Source organism: Caretta caretta, chromosome 21 (assembly GCF_965140235.1).
Source record: "Caretta caretta isolate rCarCar2 chromosome 21, rCarCar1.hap1, whole genome shotgun sequence".
In the NCBI taxonomy this organism is placed as follows: domain Eukaryota; kingdom Metazoa; phylum Chordata; order Testudines; family Cheloniidae; genus Caretta; species Caretta caretta.
Genome location: NC_134226.1, coordinates 10,519,314 through 10,545,884, shown reverse-complemented (window position 1 = coordinate 10,545,884; position 26,571 = coordinate 10,519,314). Strand labels below are relative to the sequence as shown.

The window sequence follows — 26,571 nt, the reverse complement described above, 5'->3', positions numbered from 1 at the left end:
GACTGGGCAACAACTTTATCCCTGCTTCCCTAGAGCTTCCATTAGGGAGCATTGTTTTGTACTAGTCGAAGAGAGGTGACATGGCAGCTGGCTTAAAGGGACTGGGAATTCCGAAACTAGACACACCAACCAATTCCACTAATTGTGCCGAATGGTTCCCATCCTGTGCTTGATACACCATTAAGGTATATTAGATCCCGCAACGAACAAACAAACTCTACGTAAAAGAACATTATTAAGTTTGCAAAATCAAGCAGTCGAAAGGTAGGGAATGCCAGGGTTGAAGTTGCTTGTTCTACATTATTTCAACCCCCCTTATGTGTCTGCATCGTGATACTGTGTTTCCTTACATGGTCTCGTGCTCCTTTTTCCATTCTTATTTTTTCCCCCAAGGGTTTATAATTTGGCCCAAATCAGGCTGATTTTCACATGGATGGCAAAAGGCACATCGCTGACACACACAGACCATTCCCCTGTCTAATTGCAAGTCCCTCCTCAAAAGCAGGGGGGTGCTAGAGCTTTTCAAAGAAGAAGTTGCCACAATTTTGTAACATAGGCCAAACAATTTATTTTTTCCCTTGTCTTGTTCTGGGCCTTGGGGCTCATTATTCCCCTCTGTGGCTCACAGCTTGGGCTGTGCTGGGTCTTTGAATGGGGACTAATGAAAGCAGCTCAGCCTGTAGCCTTTGCCGCCTTTCACCCCAGAGGTGGCTGCAATTCAGTGCCTGCTGAAATGATCCCTGTATGGTCTGTAAAGTTATTTGTGTACTTTGGCATCATGGGGTGGATGTCGGTATATTCAAAGAAGCCATTATTGTATCATCGAAGCCAAGAATAGGTTTTCAGGCAACAATTTAATCTTTCCCCCTGTTTTTTAAATGCTAGTAGCTCTGGCAATATTATGGGGAGATCTGGGCAGGAGAACGTTTTCCTGTCCCTTGAGAAAGTTACTGAAATTTCAGAAAAATCTCATTTGCACATTTGGACAAAAAGTCAAAATCCTGAAAATTTTCGTGAAGTGAAAATTCAAAAAAAGATTGGATTGGGTCAGTGGAAACATTCTGATTCAATTTTGCCTTTTTATTTTTTCTTTAAATTAACTTAAAATTTCAAAGGAGACGTCATTTCAAATGGAAAAATGGAACTCTTTTTGGTTTCAAGATTGTCTTAAACAGACATTTCAACAATTTCACATCAACTTTTTCCCCCAACTCTTTTCGAAACAGGAAATTCGTTGAAACTGACTCTTCCCCATGAAGAGTTTCAGCCTTGACGAATCAGTATTTTCTGATGGGAAAATGTTTTGTCAAAAAAATTCCTGACCGGCTCTGCTGAGGGGCTATTTTGCTCTGGTGTGTAGTCTTGTCTCCTGAACTGCAGGGCTCTTTCTTCTTATCCGTGCCCCAAGAGGTGTCATAGGGCATTGCCTATACTTCAGTCTGGGGTGTGATTCCCAGCTCAAGGAGACAGACCTGCGCGAGCTCTGATGGAGCTAGCATGCTAAAAATAGACTGTAGCCACAGCAGGAGGGGCTAGCTGCACTGAGTACATCCCTATAGTTGCAGATGGGATCGTACTTGGGGAGGCTAGAACCTCCCGCTGCTTCTGCTGCTGCAGTTACCCTTTATTTTTAGCATGTTGTCTCAATCAGAGCTAGCGCGGGTATGTCTCCTTGAGCTGCGGATCACACACCCAGCTTGAAGTATAGGCTTAAGCTAAGTGGGTAACATGGATAGTCCATGGGTGTAGTTTGGGGAGGGGGGCAGGTGGGCATTGTCCCCAAACTGCAAGCCTCCAGCAGGCATGGAATTTGCCCCTGCCCCCCCGCATGCAGCCCCATTGGTCTGACTGCAGCTGCCCCTCCAAATACAGAAGTCAAACTACGCCTGTGAGGTAGTCAGTCCTTCTACTGACTGTAAGGGGAGGAAGTATTGGGTTCTGACCATCTCAAGCTGCCCACTCAGAATAGAAGATGCTTGACCCATCTTGCGGGAACAATTGACTGCCTAGAGCCTGCATTTTCCAGTGGTTATGCCCATGTGAGCCCATTAGCCCTCTGGGACGGCTGAGATCATTTGGACCTCAGAGCTCCACCCTCTTGCACAGTTTTCTGTAATGGTGAGCAGAGAGGGGCATGCTAGGAGATGAATGCACTAGCATTGCCATTCTGGGGACCCGGAGTCTTATCTATCTTACGGCTTGTCTACTTGGGGGATTTCATCTGCAGCTTTTTGATGCACGTCAGTTCACGCGCAATATGCAAGCAGCGTACACACGGCACAATGTGCCCTCTATCGGTGCATGTCATTGTGTACCTATGGAGGCGGTTTGCTGCAGACTCAGGGCGTGGCTTTCTCGGAGGCTGTCCTATGGTGCTTTGCTTCCACTGCTGAGCAGTGTGCATTCTGGGATTTTTCTCACTGTGAATAGTGGGATGCAGCGTAGCAGCCAGATGAATTCACATTTAAAAAAACTCCCTTGATTCATCTGTCTCCACCCCGTACTTTCTTTCTGGGGGGGCTAGCGCCATTTTTGTAGTCCTGCCAGACAGCGTGGGCCCAACAATTCTCCATGCCACTATGCTGGCAACCTTGAATATGCAGCGGCCACTTGAGGGGTATTTCAGCACTCAAAGCTGGATGAATTTGGCTTTGGACTTGGCCCACTGAACCAGCGACCAGTTGATATCGCAGTAGCAGCCCCTCCTGCAGCAGGACGGTTTTCAGCGCTGGTGGAACCGGGGCAAGAATGAAGAAACCGAAGAAGACACCAAGCAAGCGATAGTACTGGACTGATTCCTGGAGCAGCCTCACAGCATGCAGCGACGCTTTTGGGCGTGGGATTGGTGGGGGAAGTTTGTTCTGAGCTAACAGGAAGTTGCGAGAGAATTTCAGGATGGAGAAGGCAAACTTCTTTTTTGAGATATGTGCTGAACTAACCCCGGGAGCTGCAGTAGCAGCATGCCAACATGCGGTGCCCCGTACCCATGGAGAAGTGGGTCACCACTGGCATCTGGAAGCTGGCCACCCCCAAATGCAACCGGTCCATAGCACACTAGTAGGGTGCAGGGAGATTGACCATTGGGGTTATGGTCATGCAGGTGTGGGAAGCCGTGGAAGAGAGGTTGTAGCACTGGGTTCTGAAGCTTGGTAATGGTCAGGAGTTTGCTGATGGCTCTGTGCACGTAGGTTCCCAAACTGTATTGGGGCAACTGATGGGATCCAGATGCCTATTATTTGCTCTACCGCCACTCAGGGATCAGAATTCATAAACGCAAAGGGGTATATCTCCGTGGTGCTCTGCAGGCTGGTTGCCCCACTGTGGTAGATTTGTGGACATAAACGCAGGGTGTTCTGCAAGGGATCACAACGCGAGGAGATTTTGGAACGCCGCTTAATTGATCTTATTGGAGAAAGGGCTGGTTGCCCCCAGGAACACGACAGACATTAACGGCGTGGACATTTCCTCCAGTTCATCCTCTGCTTCCCTGGCTAATGAAGCCGTTTGCAGGCTGCTTGGACAGAAGGAAAGAGCTGTTTCACTCCAGTCTCAGGGAATGGCAGCAGAGTGTGCGTTTGGCTGTTCGAAAGGAAGATGGTGCTGTTGGTGGACTAGTTTGGAAACACCATTAAAAACAAACATTTCAAAGTGTATAGCAACACATTGTATTCTGCAGTAGCCAGTAGGTGTACAATACAAAATACAAGCAGCCGGGGCAATGTTGTCAGGTTGCTCCTCTTCTACGTCTCAGGCCCGAAGTCATGCAGCTGTACATCTAGCTGTTAACCTGGGGGAAGGGAGAGTTGGAAGTTTTTTGAGCAGTTCAGGGTTTATGAGTGGTGGGAATGTAACGCTGTGGCAGTCCCTATTGTATCTTGTGTCTTTGCCTGCCTGGTGGTGTAAAACCTTATGAATTAGTGCAAACTGAAGGACTTTCTGTGGAAAAGAAACAGTCAGCACCTTATGAAAAATGTTTTCATGATTAAACAATCTATATGTAACAAAGAGAAATGAACCTTGAACTGAAATGATAATAAACCAATGGCTTTTAATTATTAAATGACACATTAAAAAGCAGTCTATTCTGTAGCGACAAGGAACCATTTCATTAAACCAGCCACAAAACAGAGCAGCAAGAACGGGGCACAATGCAAGGGGTGGCATGGGGTCTTAAAGCCACAGATGAGTTTATCCCTTGGCTCGGCTTCTTCTGGTTCACGGGCTTTCTGGAGTGGAGTGCCAAGGCTTGACGTTACCAGGGGCGATAGAGGGCTCAGAAGAGCTGGGGTCCCAGTTGCCATGGTTCTGAGTGCCCTGGGCTACGGTCTGTGAAGGGAACGGCCTCTCTGGGAGCACAGTTTGGTGTCATGGTGGGATGAGTTCTTGTTGTTGCCAGTGGCCTGTATTGCCCAGGGGCTGCATAATGTGACTGGGGTGCCGGCTTGCAGGACTTTACTGCCTGCTGCCCAAATAGTAATCCATGCGGCAACTGGGCATTTTAGCTTTGTATCACTTCCAGAAGTTGCCTCTCCATTTCCCTCGGTCTTTCTATACAGTCTTTGGCCATGACAATGCTTTCCCTGGCAACTGCCACACTCTCCTTCGCCATTGCAGTGATCTCCTTGGAGATGTCCTTGTCTGCTTCCCTCTCCATCCTCAGATACTGCCCTCACCTCTCTGCTGTGTCCAGCAGTTTGGGGGCTTTGCAGTGATGTCCGTGAACTTTTCATCAGGAGTTTACCCTCCCCTGATGTTGGCCAGACACTCAGCCATTGATGGTCCCTGTCCTGGGGGGCTTGGCCAGGGCAGGTGCCGGGGATGTGGGAGTAGTAAATAAATCACAAGTGGTTATTGTTTGTATTCTAGAGAGGCTGTGACAGTGTTTGTGTGGGGGTTTGTATCTGTTTCTGGCTTTACCCCACTGCGATTCTTCTCAGGCTTGGGGGAACCTCGGAGATAGTAAATGATGTGTGCATTGGGATTTTTGTCTGTTCGGTTTTGCCATTGTATCTTGGTGGCTGGGGAAGGGGGATTTAATGGGGTTGCAGTCGGGAATTATGTTCCCTGAGGTTTTGCCTCAGAGGTGCTTATGTGGCATCAGAGGGATTAGTGGGGTGAACATGGGGGCAAGCTGGATACCTCCCTTTTAGACTGTGCTGACTCTGGATGACTTGCTGAGGCAGGTGACTGTTGCTGCATCTACACTGCCTCTCTGTTGACCCATCAACATTGAATTAAGTGCTATGCCTCTTGCAGATGTGGAGTACAGAAGTCAATGTTACAGGCGACTTAGGTTGGTGGAAGGGACCTGGTAGTGTAGACGCATATATTATTAGGTCAACTTACGTCGACTTCTGCCGACCTAAGTTTTGTAGCATAGACCAGGCCTAAAAGGCAGAGAATGGCTTTATTTAAGAAGATGAAGGGCCAACCAATGAGAGATGCTCCTGATGGTCCCGAGATGGTCCCCTGGAAGTGCTGCAGGAGTGAACAGGAGTCGGGAGTTATCTTAGGGAATGGCTGTGCCGCCAATCCTCATAATGTCTAGACAAAAACTGAGAATTTTTCCAGCTGAAGATTTTACTTTATTGCCCCTGCAGATTGGGTGAAAGGGCAGAGGAAAATAGATAGGCTTTCACAACGATTGCCTGAAGCATTCACTGTTCCCGATCTTTCTGTATGTAAGCCTGTGAAAAGCCGTGAAAAGCCATGAAAAGCTTTTCTATCCCCACAGCAAAGCTGTTTCATTGTAAGAATGCACGTTACAGGGCATTTCTACCTCAGTGGCAAGCTGTACTCTCTGTAGCTTTACAGGCATGCAATGCTCATGTCTACCTCACGTAAAAGCTTCTTTTGCTGTAACCACAGTCTCCTGTCACATAAAGGGGTGTTTCCATTATAGAATCATAGGACTGGAAGGGACCTTGAGAGATCATCTAGTCCAGTCCCCTGCACTCACAGCAGGACTATTATCTAGACCATCCCTGACAGGTGTTTGTCTAACCTGCTCTTAAAAATCTCCAGTGATGGAGATTCCACAACCTCCCATGATGGAGATTCCACAACCTCCCTAGGCACAGGCATTAGGCAAATCTGCCACAGGTGGCAATGAGGTAGAGGCTGCAGCTGTGCCATGTTGCCAGCCACCATTGTGAACTGGCAAACAGGGTGTGAGTGGGAGGGCAGGTGTTTGCCGGGCAGGACAGCTGAGGGAAGGAGAAAAGAAAATAGGTATGGGCAAGTGCCCCCTAAAATGTGGGTCTGAAAACGGTCAATAGTTGGGGCTTTAGCATGAGATGGAGGCTGATAGCCTGGCCAGCAGAGCCGCCATTTTGGAAAGGGGAGCCAGGGGTCCGAACAGAAAATGTGGATCGATGGAGGGAGGCGGGGACCTCAGCTTCAGAAAGGCTTCTCACTCACAACCGCCTATGAGGACGGTGGCCATGGGGCGCCTGCAACAGAAGCTAGTATGGTAGGATGGCATCATTATAATACATTAACATTTAAATATTTTGTTATTTAAAAAAATTATAATAATAAAAACATACATGCTGAGGTTCCCTCCGTAGGATCAGCCTCCTCCGTTCCAGTCTGGGCTGTGCTGCCTGGGAATTGGGGTTGATTGCTGCAAGGCAGAAATTGGGGTTGTCTTCTACATGGCTGGCATCAAGGTGTACTTGGTCCTGAAGAGATCCTGGCTTTCCCGGGAGATCTCTTCATTGGCCTCCTTGAGCTCTTCCTCCGATGAGTTTTGCTGGTTATCCTTGGAGGGGACAGGTGATGTTAGTGGGCAGGAGCCTGGGTTGGGTGGTCATGTAATTATGCAAAGTCCTGTCCAGCGCCTCAAAAAATGGACCAGTTACATGTTTCCCGCTGGACCTTTTCCTGTCATCTCTTGTTTTAATGTATGTTCTCCTGAGCGGTTTGCTCTTCACCTAGCGCGGTTTGGCATTCCGGTCAGAGTCCCTCGCAGTCATCTGCCCAGCAATGTCCACAAAAAAGGTCTTTATTGCAGTGGCTGGCATGAGCGCTTCCAGCATAGGTGCTTCTCCCCAGCTGCCGATGGGATCCAGCACCTCGGCATGGCTCCAGGCGGCCGTTCGAGGCGTGCTATAGGGCTTCTTGGGTATTATCACAGCTGTTGTAGTTTATTTGAATCCAGGAGCTAATGGACAAAATGTAGCATCTGTGACAAAGTTCCTTTGCTCTGCCTTGGTGGGTCTTGCGCTTATTGGCGGATTTGCTCGCCTTGGAGCTTCACAGCAGCCCTCAGCTTGGCCGTTTTTCTCAACCCACAGTCCAGGTCGACGACTTCTGTGTCTGACCAGGAGTTGGGAGGATTTGGGGGGAACCCGGGCCTGCTCTCTACTCCGGGTTCCAGCCCAGGGCCCTGTGGACTGCAGCTGTCTAGAGTGCCTCCTGGAACAGCTGTGCGACGGCTACAACTCCCTGGGCTACTTCCCCATGGCCTCCTCCCAATACCTTCCTTATCCTCACCATAGGACCTTCCTCCTGATGTCTGATAATACTTGTACACCTCAGTCCTCTAACAGTGCGCGTTCTCACTCTCCACTCCTAATGCCTCTTGCTCCCAGCTCCTCACACGCACACCACAAACTGAAGTGAGCTCCTTTTTAAAACCCAGGTGCCCTGATTAGCCTGCCTTAATTGATTCTAGCAGCTTCTTGATTGGCTGCAGGTGTTCTAATCAGCCGGTCTTAATTGTCTCCAGTTTCCTGATTGTTCTGGAACCTTCTCTGTTACCTTACCCAGGGAAAAGGGACCTACTTAGCCTGGGGTTAATATTTTCTGCCTTCTATTACTCTCCTATAGCCATCTGGCCCGACCCTGTCACACATCATACATATCGGGGAGGGGGCATCCGGTCAACTTGACCCCCGGGCAGGGGAGATCAGTAAAGGTCGTGCACAAAGCAGTGTGGGGTAACTGTTGGGAGACTGCCAAAATAGTTTGCAGTGGCATTGCAGGCACAAAAATGATAGAGTGGACTAACTCGATTTTAACTTGACTTAATCCGGTTTAAACTCCCCAAGTAGACAAGCCCTTAGGCTACCAGTGACATGAGTTTGGGGGATTCAGCTTCACGCCCCTGCTCATATTTGTCCCCCTCATAAAACAAGTCTGTGTGTAAGAAAAGGTGAAGGAAGAACAGGGTGAAGCATAGGAGGGAATGCAGGTCAGGAAACACGTGTGTTGGCAGAGCTGCAGTGTGTGTGGGGGCTGTGAGGATAGGGGGCAAGGGCGGAGTAGCAGGGAGGCAATGGGGGGCAACAGTAGAGCTGGGGGGAAGGCGTTTAGGACCGGAATATCAGGGGGTGCTGCAAAGCTCTTGGAGAGTCCATGGATACAATAGCCAAGGGGATGGCAGGTCAGGAGTGAGGTGCATCATTCAGGCTGCCTGCGGCAAGCTCACCCAACTCTTGTTCACACTGTGTTCACAGCGGGTCTGTTACCTGCCCCTTGTGCACTCAGAGGACTGAGTTTCTTGTAGATCAGCGAGGCCTCTTCTCTCTCTTCCTGCAGATAGAGCGCATGCACTGGCCCGGGGCGGCCCACCAGCTCCCCAGCTCCATCTGCAGCCAGCCGTGCAAGCCGGGCGAGAGGAAGAAGCTGGTGAAGGGCATCCCGTGCTGCTGGCACTGCGAGCGCTGCGACGGCTACCAGTACCAGCTGGATGAGTTCCACTGCAAGATGTGCCGCTTTAACGAGCGCCCCGACGAGAACCACACCAGCTGCGTCCCCATCCCCATCGTCAAGCTGGAGTGGAGCTCGCCCTGGGCCGTGGTGCCCGTTTTCATCGCCCTCATGGGCATCATCGCCACCCTCTTTGTGGTGGTGACGTTCGTACGCTACAACGACACGCCCATCGTCAAGGCCTCGGGGCGGGAGCTCAGCTACGTGCTGCTGACAGGCATCTTCCTCTGCTACGCCACCACCTTCCTGATGATCGCCGAGCCCAGCATGGGCACCTGCTCGCTGCGGCGTATCTTCCTGGGGCTGGGCATGAGCATCAGCTACGCGGCCCTGCTCACCAAGACCAACCGCATCTACCGCATCTTTGAGCAGGGCAAGAAGTCGGTCAGCGCCCCGCGCTTCATCAGCCCCGCCTCCCAGCTGGTCATCACCTTCAGCCTCATCTCCCTGCAGCTGATGGGCGTCTGCGTCTGGTTCATCGTGGACCCTTCTCACTCCATCATTGACTTTGAGGACCAGCGGACTACGGACCCCCTCTTTGCCCGGGGTATCCTCAAATGTGACATTTCCGACCTGTCCCTCATCTGTTTGCTGGGGTACAGCATGCTCCTCATGGTGACATGCACTGTGTACGCCATTAAGACCCGCGGGGTTCCGGAGACCTTTAATGAAGCCAAACCCATCGGGTTCACCATGTACACGACCTGCATCGTCTGGTTAGCCTTCATCCCCATATTTTTTGGGACGTCACAGTCGGCGGAAAAGGTAAGAGGGACGGGCAGGTTGGGGGGAGCCTGTGGGTTTGGTTCATGCCCCATCTCCCCCACTTTGCTGGAAGGTAACGGGATAAGAACGCAAGGTGCGGGGAGCAACATGTCCAGAGTGAAGGGTGATGGTTTCCCCCTGTGAGTCTTCTGGATCTCAGTGGGTAAGGGAGCTTCCCCTCCCTTTCACAGACTAGAGTGAACTCACTGCCTTTGCTGGTTCTCCCTCTTGCTCTGTCTTCCTTTCCTCCTGCCCCCTTCTGTCTTTCACGCCATCTTTCTTGTGCTCTTATTTCACTTTTCCCCCTTTTCCTTCTCCCTGTGTGTGTCTCTTTATTACTTTCTCTTCCCCAATATTTCTCATTCTCTCTCTCTTTCTGCACTCCTCCCCATCTCCTCCCTGTCAGACGAGGCTGTGTTGAAAGGCAGGCAGTGTGGGTCCTACTGGGCTGTGCTGGCTGAAGTTGTCACACACAGGACTGTGGCCCAGGATGGAGGGAGTCTGGCAGAGGCAGAGCCTGGGCGAGTGAGATAGCCGTGCACGGTTCTCCCTGGCACCTGAAGATTCCTGCTCCCACGGTTGATGGGTATCACAACCCTCTCCCCAGTCTGAGCATCGCAGCACATCTGGAGTCTGGCTGCTATTGGCACCATTCCTGCATGTGCAGACCAAGTGGGCATGGGTGGGAGATCTCCCTGACGGTTCATGGCTGGGCCCTCACCCCCATAGTTATTGGCAGTGCCCTTAATATACCCCATAGCCCTAACACTGACCAAAGCCAGAAGCAAAGGCCCCCCCCCACACACCCTGTATATGCCCTCTGGATGGACAAACAGCACCTCCTATTGCTTGGTGCTTGTCTGATTATATAACCCACCGGTGAACGTGTGTTATAGGTCCCCCTCTCCGGCTGGATGAGCCCCCACACGTGTGATGCCCGCCATCTTGGCCAACACACTTGGAATTGAGCTGGGGACCTCCAGAGCTAAAAGGACGAGCTGCTACAGCTTGAGCTAAAGCTCCCTCCCTGGGGCTGTAGCAAACTCCTAGCCTCTGAGGATTGGGCACCAAGGGAGACACTTGCTAGTGGCTTACACAGTTACTTCACTCGTCCTCCCTCCACTCCTGCTTAAACTACAGATTAAAGGCCAGATCCTGCGTGGCGCTGAGCACCCTCAGCTCCCGAGTGTGCCTCTTGGGGGGGGGGTAAGGGTGACTCAGCATCTCCCTGACTGTTGTTAACGTCCCTGGTGCTGAGAAATGGGATGTGCCACTGGTCCTGACTGCTGCCATTGTCAGGATGCTGAGTCTCTGAGCAGAAGCTGTAAGGGGGCCAGGTGTCCTGCTGCTACACGTGTTCTGGCTGCCCACCATTGCCTGAGCCCGAGAGTAACCTCGTTTCTGGAAACACAGCTAATGGCTGGTGGTTCTGCTGGGAATCCTGGGGAGATTCCCAGCCTGCGGTAGGTAAACACCATCGTGTTTGGCTGGTATTTCTGTGCTTAAGCTCAGCCCGGAGGTGAGCTATGTCCTCCTAACACCAAGCATGGGGCATTGGAAACATGCCACCTCCCATGCCCAAAGGATCTCGTAACCCTCCGGCACAAGGGCAAATAGCCACCCAGAAGTCAGGTCTCAACCCAGCGTCTAAAGGCCAAGTTTCCACATTCAGGTAGCCACCCTTGTGACTGGCAGCCTCAACAGACAGGTCAAGGAATGGATGGGCCCACAGACCCTGGTCTCCCCTTACTCTCTTCAAACGGGAGATGAGAATGAGACCCTTAGCTCCTCTTCCCTGCTCTCTAACTGGAGTGACTTGTTTGTGTTCTGGGGGTGCCTAGCCCCATTGTGCCAGGTGCTGTACATACCCCCAGGGCAGGGACTGTCTCTCCGTGAAAGCTGACAAGCTAAATGGACAAGACAGACCAAAGAAGGACCGTTCTCCTGGTTGTACAGATGGGGAACTGAGGCAGCGAGAGATTTAGGGTGCATCTACACCGGGAGCTGGAGGTGTCCCTTCCGTCTTGAGGAGACACACCCGCGCTCGCTCTGAGGGAGCTGCTGTCCTAGAAACAGGAGCAGGAGGGGTGAGCTACCCCAAATACATGCTAGCCTCTTGGATGATACCCCACTTGGGGTGGCTAGCCCCTCCTGCTGCTCACCCCACCGTGGCTACCCCTCTATTTTTAGCAGGCTAGCTCGATCGGAGCTAGCGCGTCTCCTCAGGCTGGGATTGACGTCTCCAGCTGGAAGCAGAGCCATACCCTAAGCGACTTGACCGAGGTCATGCCAGGAGACAGTGGCATGGCTGGGAGCAGAACCTGGATCTACCTCCTCTCTGCCTTGTCCTGTTCTGCTTCCATTCATCCTCTCTCCTCCCCTCTCCCCACCCCAACTTCCAAGCAATAAGCACCCCCCTGGATAGTTTCAAGGCACAGTGTGTGCCCGGGAAGCTTGCCATGCCACCGCCCACACACTGTGTATAAACAGAGGTCTTCCGAGTTGCCAGTCGGGTGCCTTTGCACAGCAGTAAACTCACTGAAAAATGGAGAAGTTGCGTAACAGTGACACTCTCGGCATTACCAGCCCAAGAGTTCTGGGGAGAGAGACAAAGAAGAAGAGAAAAACAGCCCCTTGACTCTGCCGCTTCTCACTGATTACTGGGTTGCTGTGATTTTAATTAACACCTGCGTGTTTTGGCAACACAAGCTCCTGTGACACATTCCTCCACTTGGCTGTGGTGGGGGAGAGAGCTCATCTTGTAGCCGAGAACAGGGCGAGCGGAAAACTGCTTGCTCCAGGCACCATCACTCCTGGGCCTTGTCTTCAGTAGCAAATTAGGTAGTGTCAGGCCATGACCCCAAGGAGTCCTGCTGACCAATATGACGTTAAAGGTGACTATGCAGTCAGTGTAGATAGAAGCAAGTTGGGCCGGATCTTCATCTGTAATACAGACAGACCAGTGTTGGGAATCATATTCTCAAAGGAGCATGGTTAACGAACAATATCGTTGCTTCCGATATTCTGCTCCGTTCATCTTGGGGAGACAATCTAAGCCTGGTTGCTCATCTTTAACTCCAGCACTATGATATACTGCAATAACCAATGGTTATTAACATCATTGAGCAGTACTATGTGTGGTGGGAGGGATATCTAAAAGGAGGCACTGATCAGCATTCGCTATACCCTTCGTGATACTCAAAACCTAGAATTCTTCTCCGTAGTGGAGTGTCACGTTTTCAATAGCTGTGTCTATGACTTTGGGTGCCTATTATCCTCTAGCAGTGTCACTGTGTCAGCAGTGTGGGTGAGAAATGCTATCGAAAATGAAAATTGAGATTGAGATTGTAATTATCTGTCTGTCTAGCTATCTAGGTGCCTGTCTGTCTGTCTGCAGAATCTATTGGTGGTGTCTGTATGGCGTCTATCAATGGCATCTGTCTGGCTATTCTAGGTGTCTCACTGTCTATCTACGGTATCTATCTATATGTCTGTCTATCTATCTACCTATTGGTGTGTGTACGTGTAATATAGTATCTGTGTGTCTAAGGTTTCTGTCTATGATGGTGTCTGTCTATCTGGACGTCTGTCTACAGCTTCTATGGATGGTTTCTGCATAGTATCTATTTGTCTATGGCATCTCTGTATTTCTCTATTGATGGTATCAACTTTCTCATCATAAAGTTAGCTCTAAAGAAACCTCCTTTGTAATGAAGTGAGAATGAGCGTCCTGAATTTGATAAAGAAAATATCTGTCAATGGAGATGACCAAATTCCCTCTCCCAGCCAGAAAAGAAGTCCAGTCTCAAAGTTACCACCACTAATGCTCCCTGCCCCAGCTTGTGGTCTGTGGCAATGAACCTCTACGCTGTTGTCCCTCTGAAATCTGTGACCGATGAGCCCTTCCCCACCTCACTTTCTTCCCTCCTGGCTGCCAGCTTGGATTCCCTCTTGCAGGAGTGGAAAGCTTAATCAGGCTTGGTCTTTTCTTGGTGCTTCTTGTACCCGATAGTATCTCAAGGCCCTTCCCAGGGTGGTGAGCTGGAGGTGGTAAGCAGGGTGGGGTAGGTAATAGATTCATTCCTGCTCCTCCATCACATTGCTGTCACACTCACTGATTCTTACCGCAGGGTCCACCTGCTCCACTCCCCTCTCTGTCCTCTGCTCTCCCAGTGCCGTGTGCTCTTCTGAAGATGTTGCACATGCCATGATGTGCTAGGTCCACCCCTGCACGGCAGAGGCTTCTGCAGGCACTTTCTGGGGGTTGCTGGTGGGGGATTGCTGCACCAGAGTGGGCCGGCGGAGGAATCTCCCTTGATCCAGAGCCTGCTCTCAGGGAAGTGCCAGAACATGCCCTCCTGTCTGCCTCCGCCCCAGCTGTCGTGGTGGGGTAGCACTTGTGCAGGGAGTCACAGTGGCACCTTGTGCTCAGTAGTGGCTCCTTGAAGGCTCGGACATTAGAACCTGTTACACTGCGAGAGCTCCCTGCAGTTCTTTGGAAACCTGCCATGAGCTTTTAAACGGAGATCCTTTTCTCTGATGCATGTGGTTAAACATACCTCCTGGGGAGATGGCACCTGCCAGGGCACCAGAGCGTGCAGATGAACCCAGACCCCGCCATGCAATTTAAAGCTTCCAGCACCAGGGACCAGAGATGAGATTTGCCACCAAGTCCAGCTGCTCTGGTTAAAAGTGGGAAGGCGAATTAAAGAAAATAAATGGGGCCTCGAGCAGCATTTCCATTTTGATGAGCTGGCAGGGGAGATACTAACAAGAAAGTAGGTTTCTTAAGGAATTATTGCAAAACAAAAGCTCCCTTAAAGGTTCCGTAATGTGCTCGGCACACTGTGGGTAATAAAGATGGAAATGATAATGATTGTAGATTATGCGCAAGGTTGCTCACCTCCTCGCTGCTGCTTGTCATGGGATAATTTAGGGCTGCCAAAAGCTGGCTGTCAAGTAGCAATTCAACGCTAAGGCTTGCCTCCCTTTAGGGGGCTCGTACTGTGCCGGGCTCCCCAGCACTCAAGCTGCTCACAAACTGATTAGAGGCTAGCACTGAGCTGTTCCGAGCTCCCTTTGGAGGCAACACAGTCGCGGCTTCTCGTCAAAGTGTACCCACTCCCTCTGCATCCACTGACCTGTAAGAGAACAGTTCCCTTTGGGCGTGCGCTCCCCTGCTGGGGACGGTCGGCTCTGGGACACACCTGCTTGGTGTGGATGTCCTACAGCCGCTGTACGCCGAGCTGCCCTAAAGGGCGGGGAGGGGGGCGAAGTTGATATTTCCACCGGAGAGGAAGGAAGACAGAGTGCCTAACTCCCTTAGTTTCTGTTCAACAATCCCAATCAGAAGGTGGTCAAAATTGGCATCTCTTTGACAGTCCCTCTCCCCCCACTTTAATTTCACATCTAAACACCGGCAGGGGCCGATATTCCCTTCGTTTCTTCAGATAAAGCAATTTCGGATGCTGCACCTGCACTTCCCTGAGCATTTCCAAACGTCCGAGGGGCCTGAGTCACCTCTCACCTCTGCCCCCAGATCTCCGCTTTCTCCACCGTTACACCCAAACTGGGCCCTGCATCTCTTTGCTCTGCAGCTGGGGGCAGAAGACTCGCATAAATCAGTCTTCTGCATGCTCCTGGACCCGACTGGGCAAAAAATGTGAATGAAGCTTTTTTGCCTGCCCCTCCGAGTCATGGAGTTCTGTTCAAGTTCGCAGTGATGGCCGGCAAGCTCTTCTCCATGGGAGCTTGTGTTTAAACGCAGTTCTTTCCTTCTTATCTTTGCATCTGTCTAACAGCACGTGAACCTGGCACCTGCGCCTCACAGGTCTCTGCTCTGCCCCGCTTGGCTGTGTGATCCTTTGGGTTCACCAGCTACACCCAGCACTCGTACATAGCAGCAGCTGCTCTGCACAGGTGGTATTACACCTGAGCCCTCTGCCCATCTGTCTGTGGATCTAGGCCTCTGCTGTTCTGCCCGCTAAACCAAGGCTTATTGAGAATGCTATTTCAACTTTGGGCCCTCTGTTGCAGGTATAGATGGTGGAACTAGAGTCTACTACTCTCAGAGGAGGAAGCTGAGAGAAATGATAGGAGTACTTGTGGCACCTTAGAGACTAACAAATTTATTTGAGCATAAGCTTTTGTGAGCTACAGCTCACTTCATCGATGCCTTTGAGGTTACAGTGCTGGCCTGGGAGACAGTGGTTCAGTTCTTAGCTCTGCCACGGATTCCCTGTGTGACCTTGGGCACATCACTTAGCATTCATGTGCGCCTGGGGGTGATAATCCTTCATGTGTTCTGATTGTAAACTCATTGGGGTAGGGGACCGTCTCTTAGTGGGGGTGTACAAACAGCGCGTTGCCCAGTGGAGCCCTGATCTTAGATGGGGCCTTAAGGTGCTACCACAACATAAATAATATAGCGCCCCCCAGATCTAAGGATGCCCCCTTAAAATGGCTTAATGGTGTGTGGGCAGATGGGTGCGTGCGCAGGCACACAAAGTTTCTTTTCTGCCAGTGGCTGAGATTAAACCCTAGACACTTCCTCAAAGCATCTGTGCTCAAGTCCCATCGGAGTTACGTGAGCAAGGCTGGCTCATTGTTTTCTACTGAAGGAGTCAGATGAGATCTCAATTTTATTTCCTCCCTCTCCCCCCCCCCCCCCGTCTACAACTTTGGATGGAGGTGGTATATTGTTATAACAAGTCCTCAAGCCCTTTCTCAAAGGAGCCTCTTATCCCTGCAGATCCCGGCGGATTACAGAAATAGCAATAACAGAGGATCTAAAGAATGAGACAATTTCCTGTTCCGATAAGGCAGAAGCCGAAGAGCAGAGTCATTGTAAATTTCTGTTTATCACATTTGCTTTCACAGACGGAGAGAAGAGGATAAAACGTGGCCACTTGTTTGTTTAGCAAGGGCTTTTGGTGAAATGAATCATGAAAGGGACTCTCGAGTGGCTTGTCCATATCACCAGAGCCCCAAGATTGAATGTCTGGGGGATGGGTGTGGAGGGGTAATGATACAAAGGATTTGGTGGATGGGTATCAATTTAAAAGCAACCAGTGGAAATTTAACTATTTGTTCCACTTATTAGCGCCCCTTGCTCAACCTCCTACCATGCCTGTGTCCCCATTGGACCTCCCACATGTTGCACCCATTTACACTAGGTCTGAGGCCATCTGACTACTCTGCAGTTTTTTAAAGTGAATTGAGGCAGCGGATCAGCAGCACCAGAGATGGGCGCTGTGCAGTTGGCCAGGCAATGGGAGCTATGGAAGCTGATCCAATGGCTAGAAGCAGAAGCTAGGCAAATTCAGACTAAGATAAGGTTGAATTTTTTAGCAGGGAGGGCAATTAGCCATTGGCACAACTTACCAGGGGTTGTGGTGAATTTGCCATCGCTGAAAGTTTTTAAAATCCAGATGGGAGGTTTTTCCTAAAAGACTATTTTTGTATAAACGCTGCTATTGGGCCTGAAGCAAGAATTAATTCAGGGAAGTGATGAGACTTGTGTTCTGCAGGCACAATGCTTCCTTCTAGCCTTAAAATCTATGACTCCGTGACCAAGAGGAGTGCAGGGGGATTATGCAGTCACTTAGGTTTGGATCTAGATTCCGTTGGAGCCAATGGAAAGACTCCTATTGAAGTCAGTGGCTTTAGCTCAAGCCCTCCAGAGGCTGGTGTTCATGGCTTGGAGGCAATATCGTTTTTGTTGCTGTTTGTTTCTAATGTTCTTTGTGTGTCAAGGTTTAGGAGGCTTATAGCTTCCAGCCCTCTGAAAAAGGATGGTTTGCGAAAGGGGGGAGATGGTACGGCAGATGGGGTTGCGAAGGGGAGTGCAACTTGGAGAAAGGCCCGGGGGCCAGCAGAATGGAATGGGGCAGCAACCAGACAGGGGCTTGGACTGAGTGAAGAGAGCAACCAGACAGGGACTTGGACTGAGTGAAGAGAGCACAGGGGAGGGAGGGGAAGGAGAATAGGGCTGAGCTGATGCCAGGCAAAAATAGAGGACATGGCTGTTTGAGTGTTCCCAGTGGCTGGGTTGCTGTGTGGCCTCTTGGTACCATTCCTGCTTAACTGGCTTGGCTACCCCCTTCCCGGGCTTTGGCCCAGGAGCAGTGGCCAGAAGAAAGGGGCATGGCTGGGGTGCCTTTGTGATCCAATGATCCCTGGCTGCATTAATGACCCTTGGGAGGGCCTGATGTAATAGAGTATCCCTGAGGCTGCGCTAAACTACATCATGGTCTGTGATGGGATCAGAGAATCCACACAAAGCTTCTTTGCTCTCCCGCCCTTATTGGGTGCAGCCAGAACTTTTTGGATACATAGAGGATGATGTAGGCAGGCACATCAAAAGATCTCAGGCCACCAAGTAAGATGGCTCTGAACCACACTGTCACCACACGCATATATGGGTGGTAGATATAGCTGGGGTGCTGTTTCCAGCTCTCCCATGGGCTCTCTCTGTGGCCTGGGGCACTTAACCCAAGGGTAGCTAGTTTCTCCACCTGACCTAACTTTGCAGAATAACGTGAGATTCTTGGATAGAAAGTGCGACTGGTGAGTAAGTGCAAACCAGCCTTATTTGAGGCTTCTCCGTTGCTTAGCAGCATCGTTTACATCTTCACAGAGCTTCATATGATTGGCTCAGTGCCCTTCCTGTGGTCAGGGCATGGCTCTCCCGCGCTCAGCACAGTGCTCTGGGGTGTGGGAGAAAGGAGTAACAAGACACTTTCAAAGCACTTCACAACCTTTAATTAATCCAGTTTCATGCTCCCCTTGGGAGGTAGGTCAGCATCTTATCCCCATTGTATAGGTGGGGAAACTGAGGTGCAGAGCCAGGCTGCAGAGTTGGCAACAGAACCCAGGTCTCCTGCTCTAACCACTAGACACGTTGCTTCTCTAGAGCAATGGTTCTCCACTTTTTCCATACAGGGACACACCATCTAGCCAGGGTCATGCTCCATTTAAAAATGTGGGAGGGGCATGGTGGTCATGACCCCCGGGCACCAGTTCAGGCTGTTGGGTTGAGAACCCCTGCTCTTGGTAAGTCGCTCAGAGGCTTTGCAGCCTTGGTGTCCTCCTGGGTTCAGGGCTGCTCTTGGATCCCCTTGGACTGGCCTGTAATGTGATTGTTTCATCCGTGGCTCATCCGCAGGCTGTGACTTGGCTGACCTCACTGCAGTGTTCCAGTCCTTTGAAAGGCCCAGGCTGGATCAACTCAATGCGCAGTCTTCCAGGTTGTGCTTGAAAAGAGCCCAGGACAGCTGGCTCAATGCAGCAACCGCAACAGCCCATCTCCATGGGCTGAGTCACTTTGAGCACAAGACACCGGCACCCTGATCTCTGCACTGGCTGCCAATTTGCTTCAAAGGGGGCCGGTCATGATTTAGAAGGCCCTATGCCAGAGAGGGGTCTGAGTTCTTTGAGTGTGTCGTCCAAACAGTGGATAAGGGAGAACTGGAAGATATAACTTTTAAAAAGCCTTAGACAAAGTTCCTCCCAAGAGGCTATTAAGGAAGCAAAGTACTGTCGGAGATCAGAACCAGGCTAAGAGACGGGGAACAAAGGATAGCAATCAGTGGTCAATTTCCAGTGTGGCAGAAGGTTACCAGCAAGGTGCCTCAAGGTTCCATGCTAGGTCCAGTGTTGTTAAATATATTTATCACTGATCTGGAAAAGGAGGCAAACAGGAAGAGGAGACAAAGTTACTGATGTTGATCAAGGCTAGAGAGGACTGTGGGGACTCTTACAAAGCTAGGTGAACGGCTAGCAGGCTAGTAGATGAAATCCAGAGGAGACAAATGCAAGGTGATGTGTGCTAGAGGGAATATTTGAACTAGTCCTGCACTTGGCTGAGTCTTAAATGCAACTGTAACCACTCAGGAAAAAGACCAGGGCATTGTTGTGGCCAGCACAATGACAACCTCTGCTCAAGGCACAGTGGTGCTCAAAAAAGCAAACAGAATGTTAGGAGATGTATGGCGTAGGAGACAAAATAATACTGACAATCCCATAATTGCATGCACTCTCCTTGAGCAGCATGTCCCGTCTTGGCCACCCCAAGTCAACAGAGAAAAAGGTCAGTGGAGCTACACTGATTTATACAAGTTGAGGATTTGGCCTAAGGATTCTGAATGCAAATGTATTTGACCAGTGGGATGCAAACAGTGTTCCAAGAACATAAGGGATTCTTTAGTTAGAGCTTTAAAACCCTTTCATCTGGGTCGGCTAAGGAGATATTAGCAATACTGGGCCAAATGAATCCCTGAGCTCAATGGGAAGTGTCACCAAGCACAAATTTGGTCCCAGTGGGCAAAATTTGCTCTCCGTTACACTGCTATAAATCTATTGAGTCTGCTCTTGCTTTCGCTGGTGTAAGCGAAATTGGAGTGGATGGAGTTACACTGGTGTGAGAGGAGAATCAGGCCCCTTGACTTTAAGAGAATGAGTTTGGATTTGCAGTGGGGTAAGTGTGAGCAGAAAGTGGCCCATAGAGTCAGACCAGCAGCTAACGTACATTGATTGATACCAGCTGGGGATCAGGGCCCAGGGCTACAACGGAATTAAATCAGTTTAAACCAGCTGGAGGGAATCAATCTGACCCTTTCCCTGCAATGGAGCTACATCCATTTACAGCAGGTGGGGATATGGCCCATGATATCTGTCTTGACAGCGTCCCTTTAAGGCTGCCAGCCTGGTTCAACTGCCCAGCTCCTGGCTGGCAGTGAAATCATTAAGCCGTTGTTTCCCCTGGAGTCCCTCATGATTAGTGAATCCAAATAACTTTTTGTTTTCCCCTTCCCGTGCCTGTTGTATTAATTGCTGCTAACAGCCCAACATGGGCCTGACACGCAGAGATAATGCTCCAGTCATCTCAACATGGGTCCCCTTTTGTACATGACACACGTAGCAATCTGTACTAACCCTTTTTTTTGGTTGTTGTTTGCGGTGTGTGTGCCTCTGTGGGGCCATTCAGAGGGTGTTGGATTATATGCATCACCAGAGCTCACGGGGATTCATCAGTCGCTGGGAAAGTCTTTCAGAGCGTCTGGAAATCAGTCACACTCCTTGTTACTTTGAGTGCAGGGCTTAGGTCTTGTATAGTGTCTCACTTCCTGCTCCAGCCTGTGTGCTGGCCTTGATCTGTTTTTTCTTCCTTAGCTAACATACTTTGCTGCCTTAGCCAGGCCTGTCCTTTAGTGCATTGACCTGACCCCAAGCCAGTTCAGATTAATTGGAGTCTTTCCATTTGCCTCACTGGACTTGGGATCCAGCGTGTACTGCTGAGTTAAATATGTGGAACATCTTTCCGGACCTATCTGGTTCCAACCTGCCTGCCTTTCTGGGTGCTTGATGATTTGAAGCCAGGTTCTTACCTCACTTAAACTGATGTACATCCAGGGTGACTTGATAACCTCTGGCTCAAAACCTGGGTAACTCAGAGCAGAAAGTTTGGTCCATGAACTGTGTTTTGGGCCACAAACAGAATGGGTCTGCTCGGTCTCCATCTAATCCCCAGTGGACATTAGTTTGCAAAAATCAGCGTACTGTTCAAAGACATGGCAGGCAGGCTCTGCTCAGGATTAGGCGCGTAGGGGAGCTATTTGTCGACAGTGAGGTGCATTGGCAGAACTGTATGTGTTAAAATGAGGGCCAGGATAGCAGGGGATAGTGCTGCTCAGGACTGAGGGGCCTTGGTAGAACTGTGTGGGAGCCCAGGACTGTGGTAACAGGGTGCTGCAGACGAAGAATGAGATGCACCAAAAGAACTGGTTGTGGGAAGCTTGCACTTAGGCTGCCTGAGTGATTCTAACCTCCAGTGCCATCCACTGCACTTAACACCCAAGAGCCTAAAAAGAGAAACTGAGGCACGAAGAGACTGGGGAAATGACTTGCCCATAATCACACAGCCTGTCAGTGGCAGAAATGGGAATAGAACCCAGGAGTCCTGACTCCTAGAGCCCTACAACCGTCCCAGACAGGCTAAGGGTGGGATTCGCAAAGGTATTTAGGCACCTAACTCCCATTAATTGAGTTAGGTGCCTAAATACCTTTGCGAGTCACACCCTGAGTTGCCATAGGTTTCACAGGAAATCTATGGCAGGGCAGAGAACTGCAATTGGGTCTCCTGAGTCCAGGGTAGTGCCCTAATCCATGGGCCATCAGCCAGGACTGCACTGTCTAAATGCTGTCAATCCTCACGCCTATTGCTGGTGCTAAAATCCACATGAGAAATGTATAACGCAGACAGACACCATGCCACAGCTGAGCCAGAGGATGAAGTTCGGAAACTGTCTTGAGCCTCGTTTGAATCGTTGTTAGCAACTGGAGTTCACAGCCGGGAACAAATTGGGAGCTGGCCTGAAATCCAGAACTTGTGGTCAGGGGTGGGGAGATGCAAGTGGAAGATGATGCCAAAGAGGGGGCTGAGGAGGGACATGTAACCGGGGGTTGCCTGGCCCTGCCCCCTGGCTGCGATAGGGTGAGACGTGGGTGCTCCCCCTCTTGACGCCCTCTGATTGACACATCTCCAGCTTGCGAGGTGCCTGCCAAGCCCTTTCCATAGAAAAACGGATTATTCTACAGTCAGATTAATGGGCTTTCATTTTGCAAAACATCTGTCACCGTTAGTTCTGGACAGTGAGCGTGAAATTAGTTTTGACTGCAGAAAGGCTACGTCAGTGTGTAATATGTGACTAACATTCCAACGGCTCAGGGAGCAAGCTAGTGAATGAGCATTGCGTGTTGAAAGAAGACAGGGCCGCATCTCTATGCACAGGAGAAGGGAGTGTGTGGGTGCTGGAGGGGCCTGCAGGTGTTTTTATAGTCAGGTTTCCATACCATGCCCTTCGCAGGGGTATCTGAGCCCCCGTCTGTTGCCAGTGGTACGCACATACGTAGGTTTGAGTCTTGTTCCGAGAGGGGATGTGTGTAGTAGAGGGTGTGGGCGTCTCTCTGCTTCTCTCTCGAGTGATTCTAGGGCTTTCTAAACTTTGTGTTTGCCGCTGGTGTGTTGACAAGTTTGCTTGCCATGTCCGTACCGGCACTGTACGGGGAGGGCTGTCGGTGGTTTCTGCCCAGCTATGCGTCACGCTACTAGAATGCATCTGACAACCACAAAGTGGCTGAGAGGAGTGGGGAAATTCCAGGATCAGAAGCCTCATTTTTCAGATGAGGGACACGGAGGTACAGCGAGTGGAAGTGGCTTGCCTGCAATCACACAGCCTGTCAGTGGCGGAAATGGGAATAGAACCCTGGAGTCCTGACGCCCAGAGCCCTGCAGTAGCTACTTGACCAGGCCTTCACCAGTAGCGTGCAAAGCGATACGTTGTTTTCCTACATGCTGGACCCTGAGATGAGGCCAGATAGAGCCACAGAGTTTAAGGTCAGAACGGGCCACCAGATCATCCAGTCTGATGTCATGTAAATCACAGGCAAGCAAGATCCCTCAGCACCTGCACCTTAAACCCAACAACGGAAACTAGACCAACCAATGACAGCCCCCAGGAGACTCGACTGTTCTGTGCCACAGGCAGAGAAGAGGAGGGACTGAGGACCCCGCAATGGCAGACAAATGATGTTCTTCTGTGTTTCGATGCCCACATTCAATATCTGTACCTATCTGTCTTGTCCCACCCAAACTATCCCATAATGATTTCAGTCCTGACTTCCATTCGATGCTCAAGTATCCCCCCTCCCCTCTTGGTTTCCTTCTCATAGCTGACCTCCTTACCCCTATCCCCACTCCTCTGAAGTGATGAACCAAGCCCTGGGGATGCTAACCTCTTGATGCAATCACATTCCCAGGGCAATGAAACCATTCACATGCCAGCAACATCCCGCCTCCCAACCTCCCCAGAGTCCACATTGCTGACTCCTGTGGTAAAGTGATGGAGGTACTGATCCCATCCCAGCACTGCTAATATGCTGATAAACTGGGGCACGACATAACACACCCTCATTCCAGCAAAGTGCTGGAGATGCCCATTTCGATTGGATGGATTGATCCCATCTCTAGGTTAAACCCAACAGCTCTTTCCCCACCCCACCGCCTTCCAGCAGCTCCAATGAATAACACAACACAGGCATGCGGAGTTGAAGCTGAAATGTCTTGCATCCTGCTCTGGAGAAGAGCTGGAGGGCTCAATTTGGTAAGGGTGCCTTTCACCTCGGCATTGCCACTTCTATGCAAGCTCACCTGCAGTCCTCCCAGAGCATTAAGGCATGTTGGGGTGATCATATGGGTAGGGGGGCGGGAAGCTTACATGGCTGCTTCCTGTATTTTATATGTTTATGCTGAGGTCACTTAAGTTACTCCAGGTTTACACTGGGGCACTTGAGACCTGAGCCTGGCCTTAACCTGAAGACTAATCTCTGCCCTGTAAGAGGCGATTATGGAAAACAGATCCACCAAAATGCAAGATCCTTACTTTAGACAGCAGAAACCCTTCTCTGTCTCATCCTTTCCCTTTATTCCCCCGTCTGTACACCCCACTTCCTCTGTAGCCCTACGTTCCATCCATCCACCCACCCATCAAAAAAGCCATTTTTAATGCTTGTATCCATCCCATTGTTCGTTTGCTCATTTGATCTTCCATCCCGCCCATTTCTCTCCATTTAGCCTTATTCCAGATCTCCACCTGCTCCATCCGTCCTCATTTCCAACCCCGACTGATTGCTCCATCATCTTTTTATCCACATTCCCCCTCTCCTCTCGGTTGTCTTTGTCCCTAGTTGGAAGTTTCTCTACGTAGGGGCAGTTGCAGAGGGAAGGGGGGATTAACGTGTCTGGGAAGGGGTTCGCAGGCCTGAGCGTGTTACCTTGTGTCTTCCAGATGTACATCCAGACCATGACGCTGACCATCTCGGTGAGCCTCAGCGCCTCTGTCTCGCTGGGCATGCTGTACATGCCCAAGGTGTATATCATCCTCTTCCATCCAGAGCAGAACGTCCCCAAGCGCAAACGCAGCCTCAAGGCGGTGGTGACGGCCGCCACCATGTCCAACAAATTCACTCAGAAGGGAGGTTTCCGACCCAACGGAGAAGCCAAATCAGAACTGTGTGAAAATCTTGAAACGCAAGGTAACATCCCCTCACCCGCACGGCCAACCTTCCCCACTGTCAAGGAAACTGGGCCAAGGCTCCTTGGTGGTGCATGGGCTGCCGGTGGGTGACTATGGCTGCTCCATTTGACTCCGGGAAAAGGATGAGCTCATTCCTTTGCAAAGCACTTTGTGGGACCCCTGGGCAGAGGGGTCAGCACGGCGACTAGGCGTCACTCCAGCCCTCAGAATGAGAGAAAGTGCTGTGTGGGGTTTGTGTGGCTCTTCGGCACAAGGGGTGAACGTCACCTGGCACAATACTGCATATTAGCCCAGTCCTGCTTCCGTGGAGGTCGAGGGGCATCATGCCATTGGCTTTAACGAGAGGAGATGGGGGCCCTGTACCAGGCAGCTGTGAAATCCAGGTGTCAGGACACTGAGGAGTTCTGATGTCTGGAATTATGGGCCCAGTACAGCTCCCATTGAAAATCCCTGGAAAGATGCCCACCGGCTTCGGGGGGTGGGGAAAGCGGGATCAAGAGATAAAAGAGCCATGCTTTAGTGGATTCCATCATCCCCAGAACCCCAAGGCAACGGCCTCAGTAGCTAGAGATGGAGTGCAAGTTTCAGATCCGGGTCTAAGCGTCCCCAGAAGCCAGGTGCAGGGACTTGATTTGGGCTGCTCTCTAATTATAGCCTCATAACTGAAAATGCCTTGGCTGGTTTTTAATTTGCGAGGGCATATGGATCGGTTTTAATTTTTGAATGTCTTCTCTCACCCCTCCTCCCCCTCCTGCCCTTGGAGCCAGGAGAAGCTGCTTGTTAAGCAGTCAGTCAGTGCCCCTCCCTGCCGCTCTGGTCGAAGAGCCGTCTAGCTGACCTGTCCCGAAGGGCTCTGTCTGGGTTTTCGAAGCTGTGTTTGTATTTCCCATGTTTGCGTACTGGGGCTTCACAGCTTTCACTGACTTTTCTGAAAGCCTTAGGGAGCCCTTTCGGAGCCTGCCTTCACCTAAAACCCCCACAGAGACACAAGTAACCTGTGGTGAGCCACTGAGGTTTGGGAGGGTGGATGGTCATGAACTCCAGACCCAGTGTGTTTTCACTGAGCCACAGGCTCATGGACACTCAAGGTGGATAAAATGTATTAGATCATCCAGATTATGCCCCTGGTTCCCAGGTGGGATCGTTGCCCCCTCCCATCACAAGAGCCACAACCATAAATTGAGACTAGCGGGCTCCTTCTGTTGCCAGTCTCCAAGGACTAGATGATCACGATGGTCCCTTCTGGCCTTAGTCTCTGATTCTGAACAGGCCATGGCATGAGCTCCCCTTTAGAGGGGGTCCCTGCGAGTCAGGGGTGAGGCACTTTGGTGGTACAGTGAAGGGGAAGCTAGTGCTGCAGCTATGCTGTGGACAGAGGACTCCAATCTCCAGGGCTGTGAATCCAGCGCTAAATTCACTGCATTTTCGGTTTTAAATATCTCCCGGTGTGCTTTGTGCCGGAGCCCTGCTGGACAGGTTGTACAAATCCGTGGTTCTCAACCAGTGGTTTGTGTATCCCTGGGCTACACAGAGGTCTTCCGGGGGTACATCGACTCATCTAGATATTTGCCTACTTTGCAACAGGCTACATAAAAAGCACTCATGAAGTCAGTACAAACTACAATATCCTACAGACAATGACTTGTTTATACTGCTCTTATGCTATACGCTGAAATGTAAGTGCAATATTTACTTTCCAATTGATTTATTTTATATGGTAAAAATGAGACAGTCAGCAATTTTTCAGTACTATTATGCTGTGATTCTTGTATTTTTATGTCTGGTTTTATAAGCAAGTAGTTTTTAAGTGAGGTGAAACTTGGGGGTACTCAAGACAAATCAGGCTCCTGCAAGGGGTACAGTAGTCTGGAAAGGTTGCGCGCCCCTGGTAAAAATTGACTTAAAAAAGCAGAGCGTGGAGGATGACATTGTAGCAGATGAAATACCAAGACTGTCACACTGGGAACTGGTTCGTTTTCCTTAAACTCTCTCAAAT

At 50.5% G+C, this 26,571-nt stretch overlaps 1 protein-coding gene across 8 annotated transcripts in view; it reads left to right on the top strand.

Moving 5' to 3' along the window:
* GRM4 (glutamate metabotropic receptor 4) overlaps positions 1 to 26,571 on the top strand; it is a 253,189-nt gene that overhangs the window by 211,881 nt on the left and 14,737 nt on the right. For 7 of the 8 annotated variants that reach the window (XM_048826567.2, XM_048826569.2, XM_075121890.1 and 4 more), the window contains 2 exons: positions 8,545 to 9,480; positions 24,327 to 24,573. In XM_048826567.2, coding sequence (XP_048682524.2) covers positions 8,545 to 9,480; positions 24,327 to 24,573 — 1,183 coding nt within the window. The remainder of the gene's footprint in view (positions 1 to 8,544; positions 9,481 to 24,326; positions 24,574 to 26,571) is intronic. The other variant, XM_048826570.2, reaches the window with a different exon arrangement.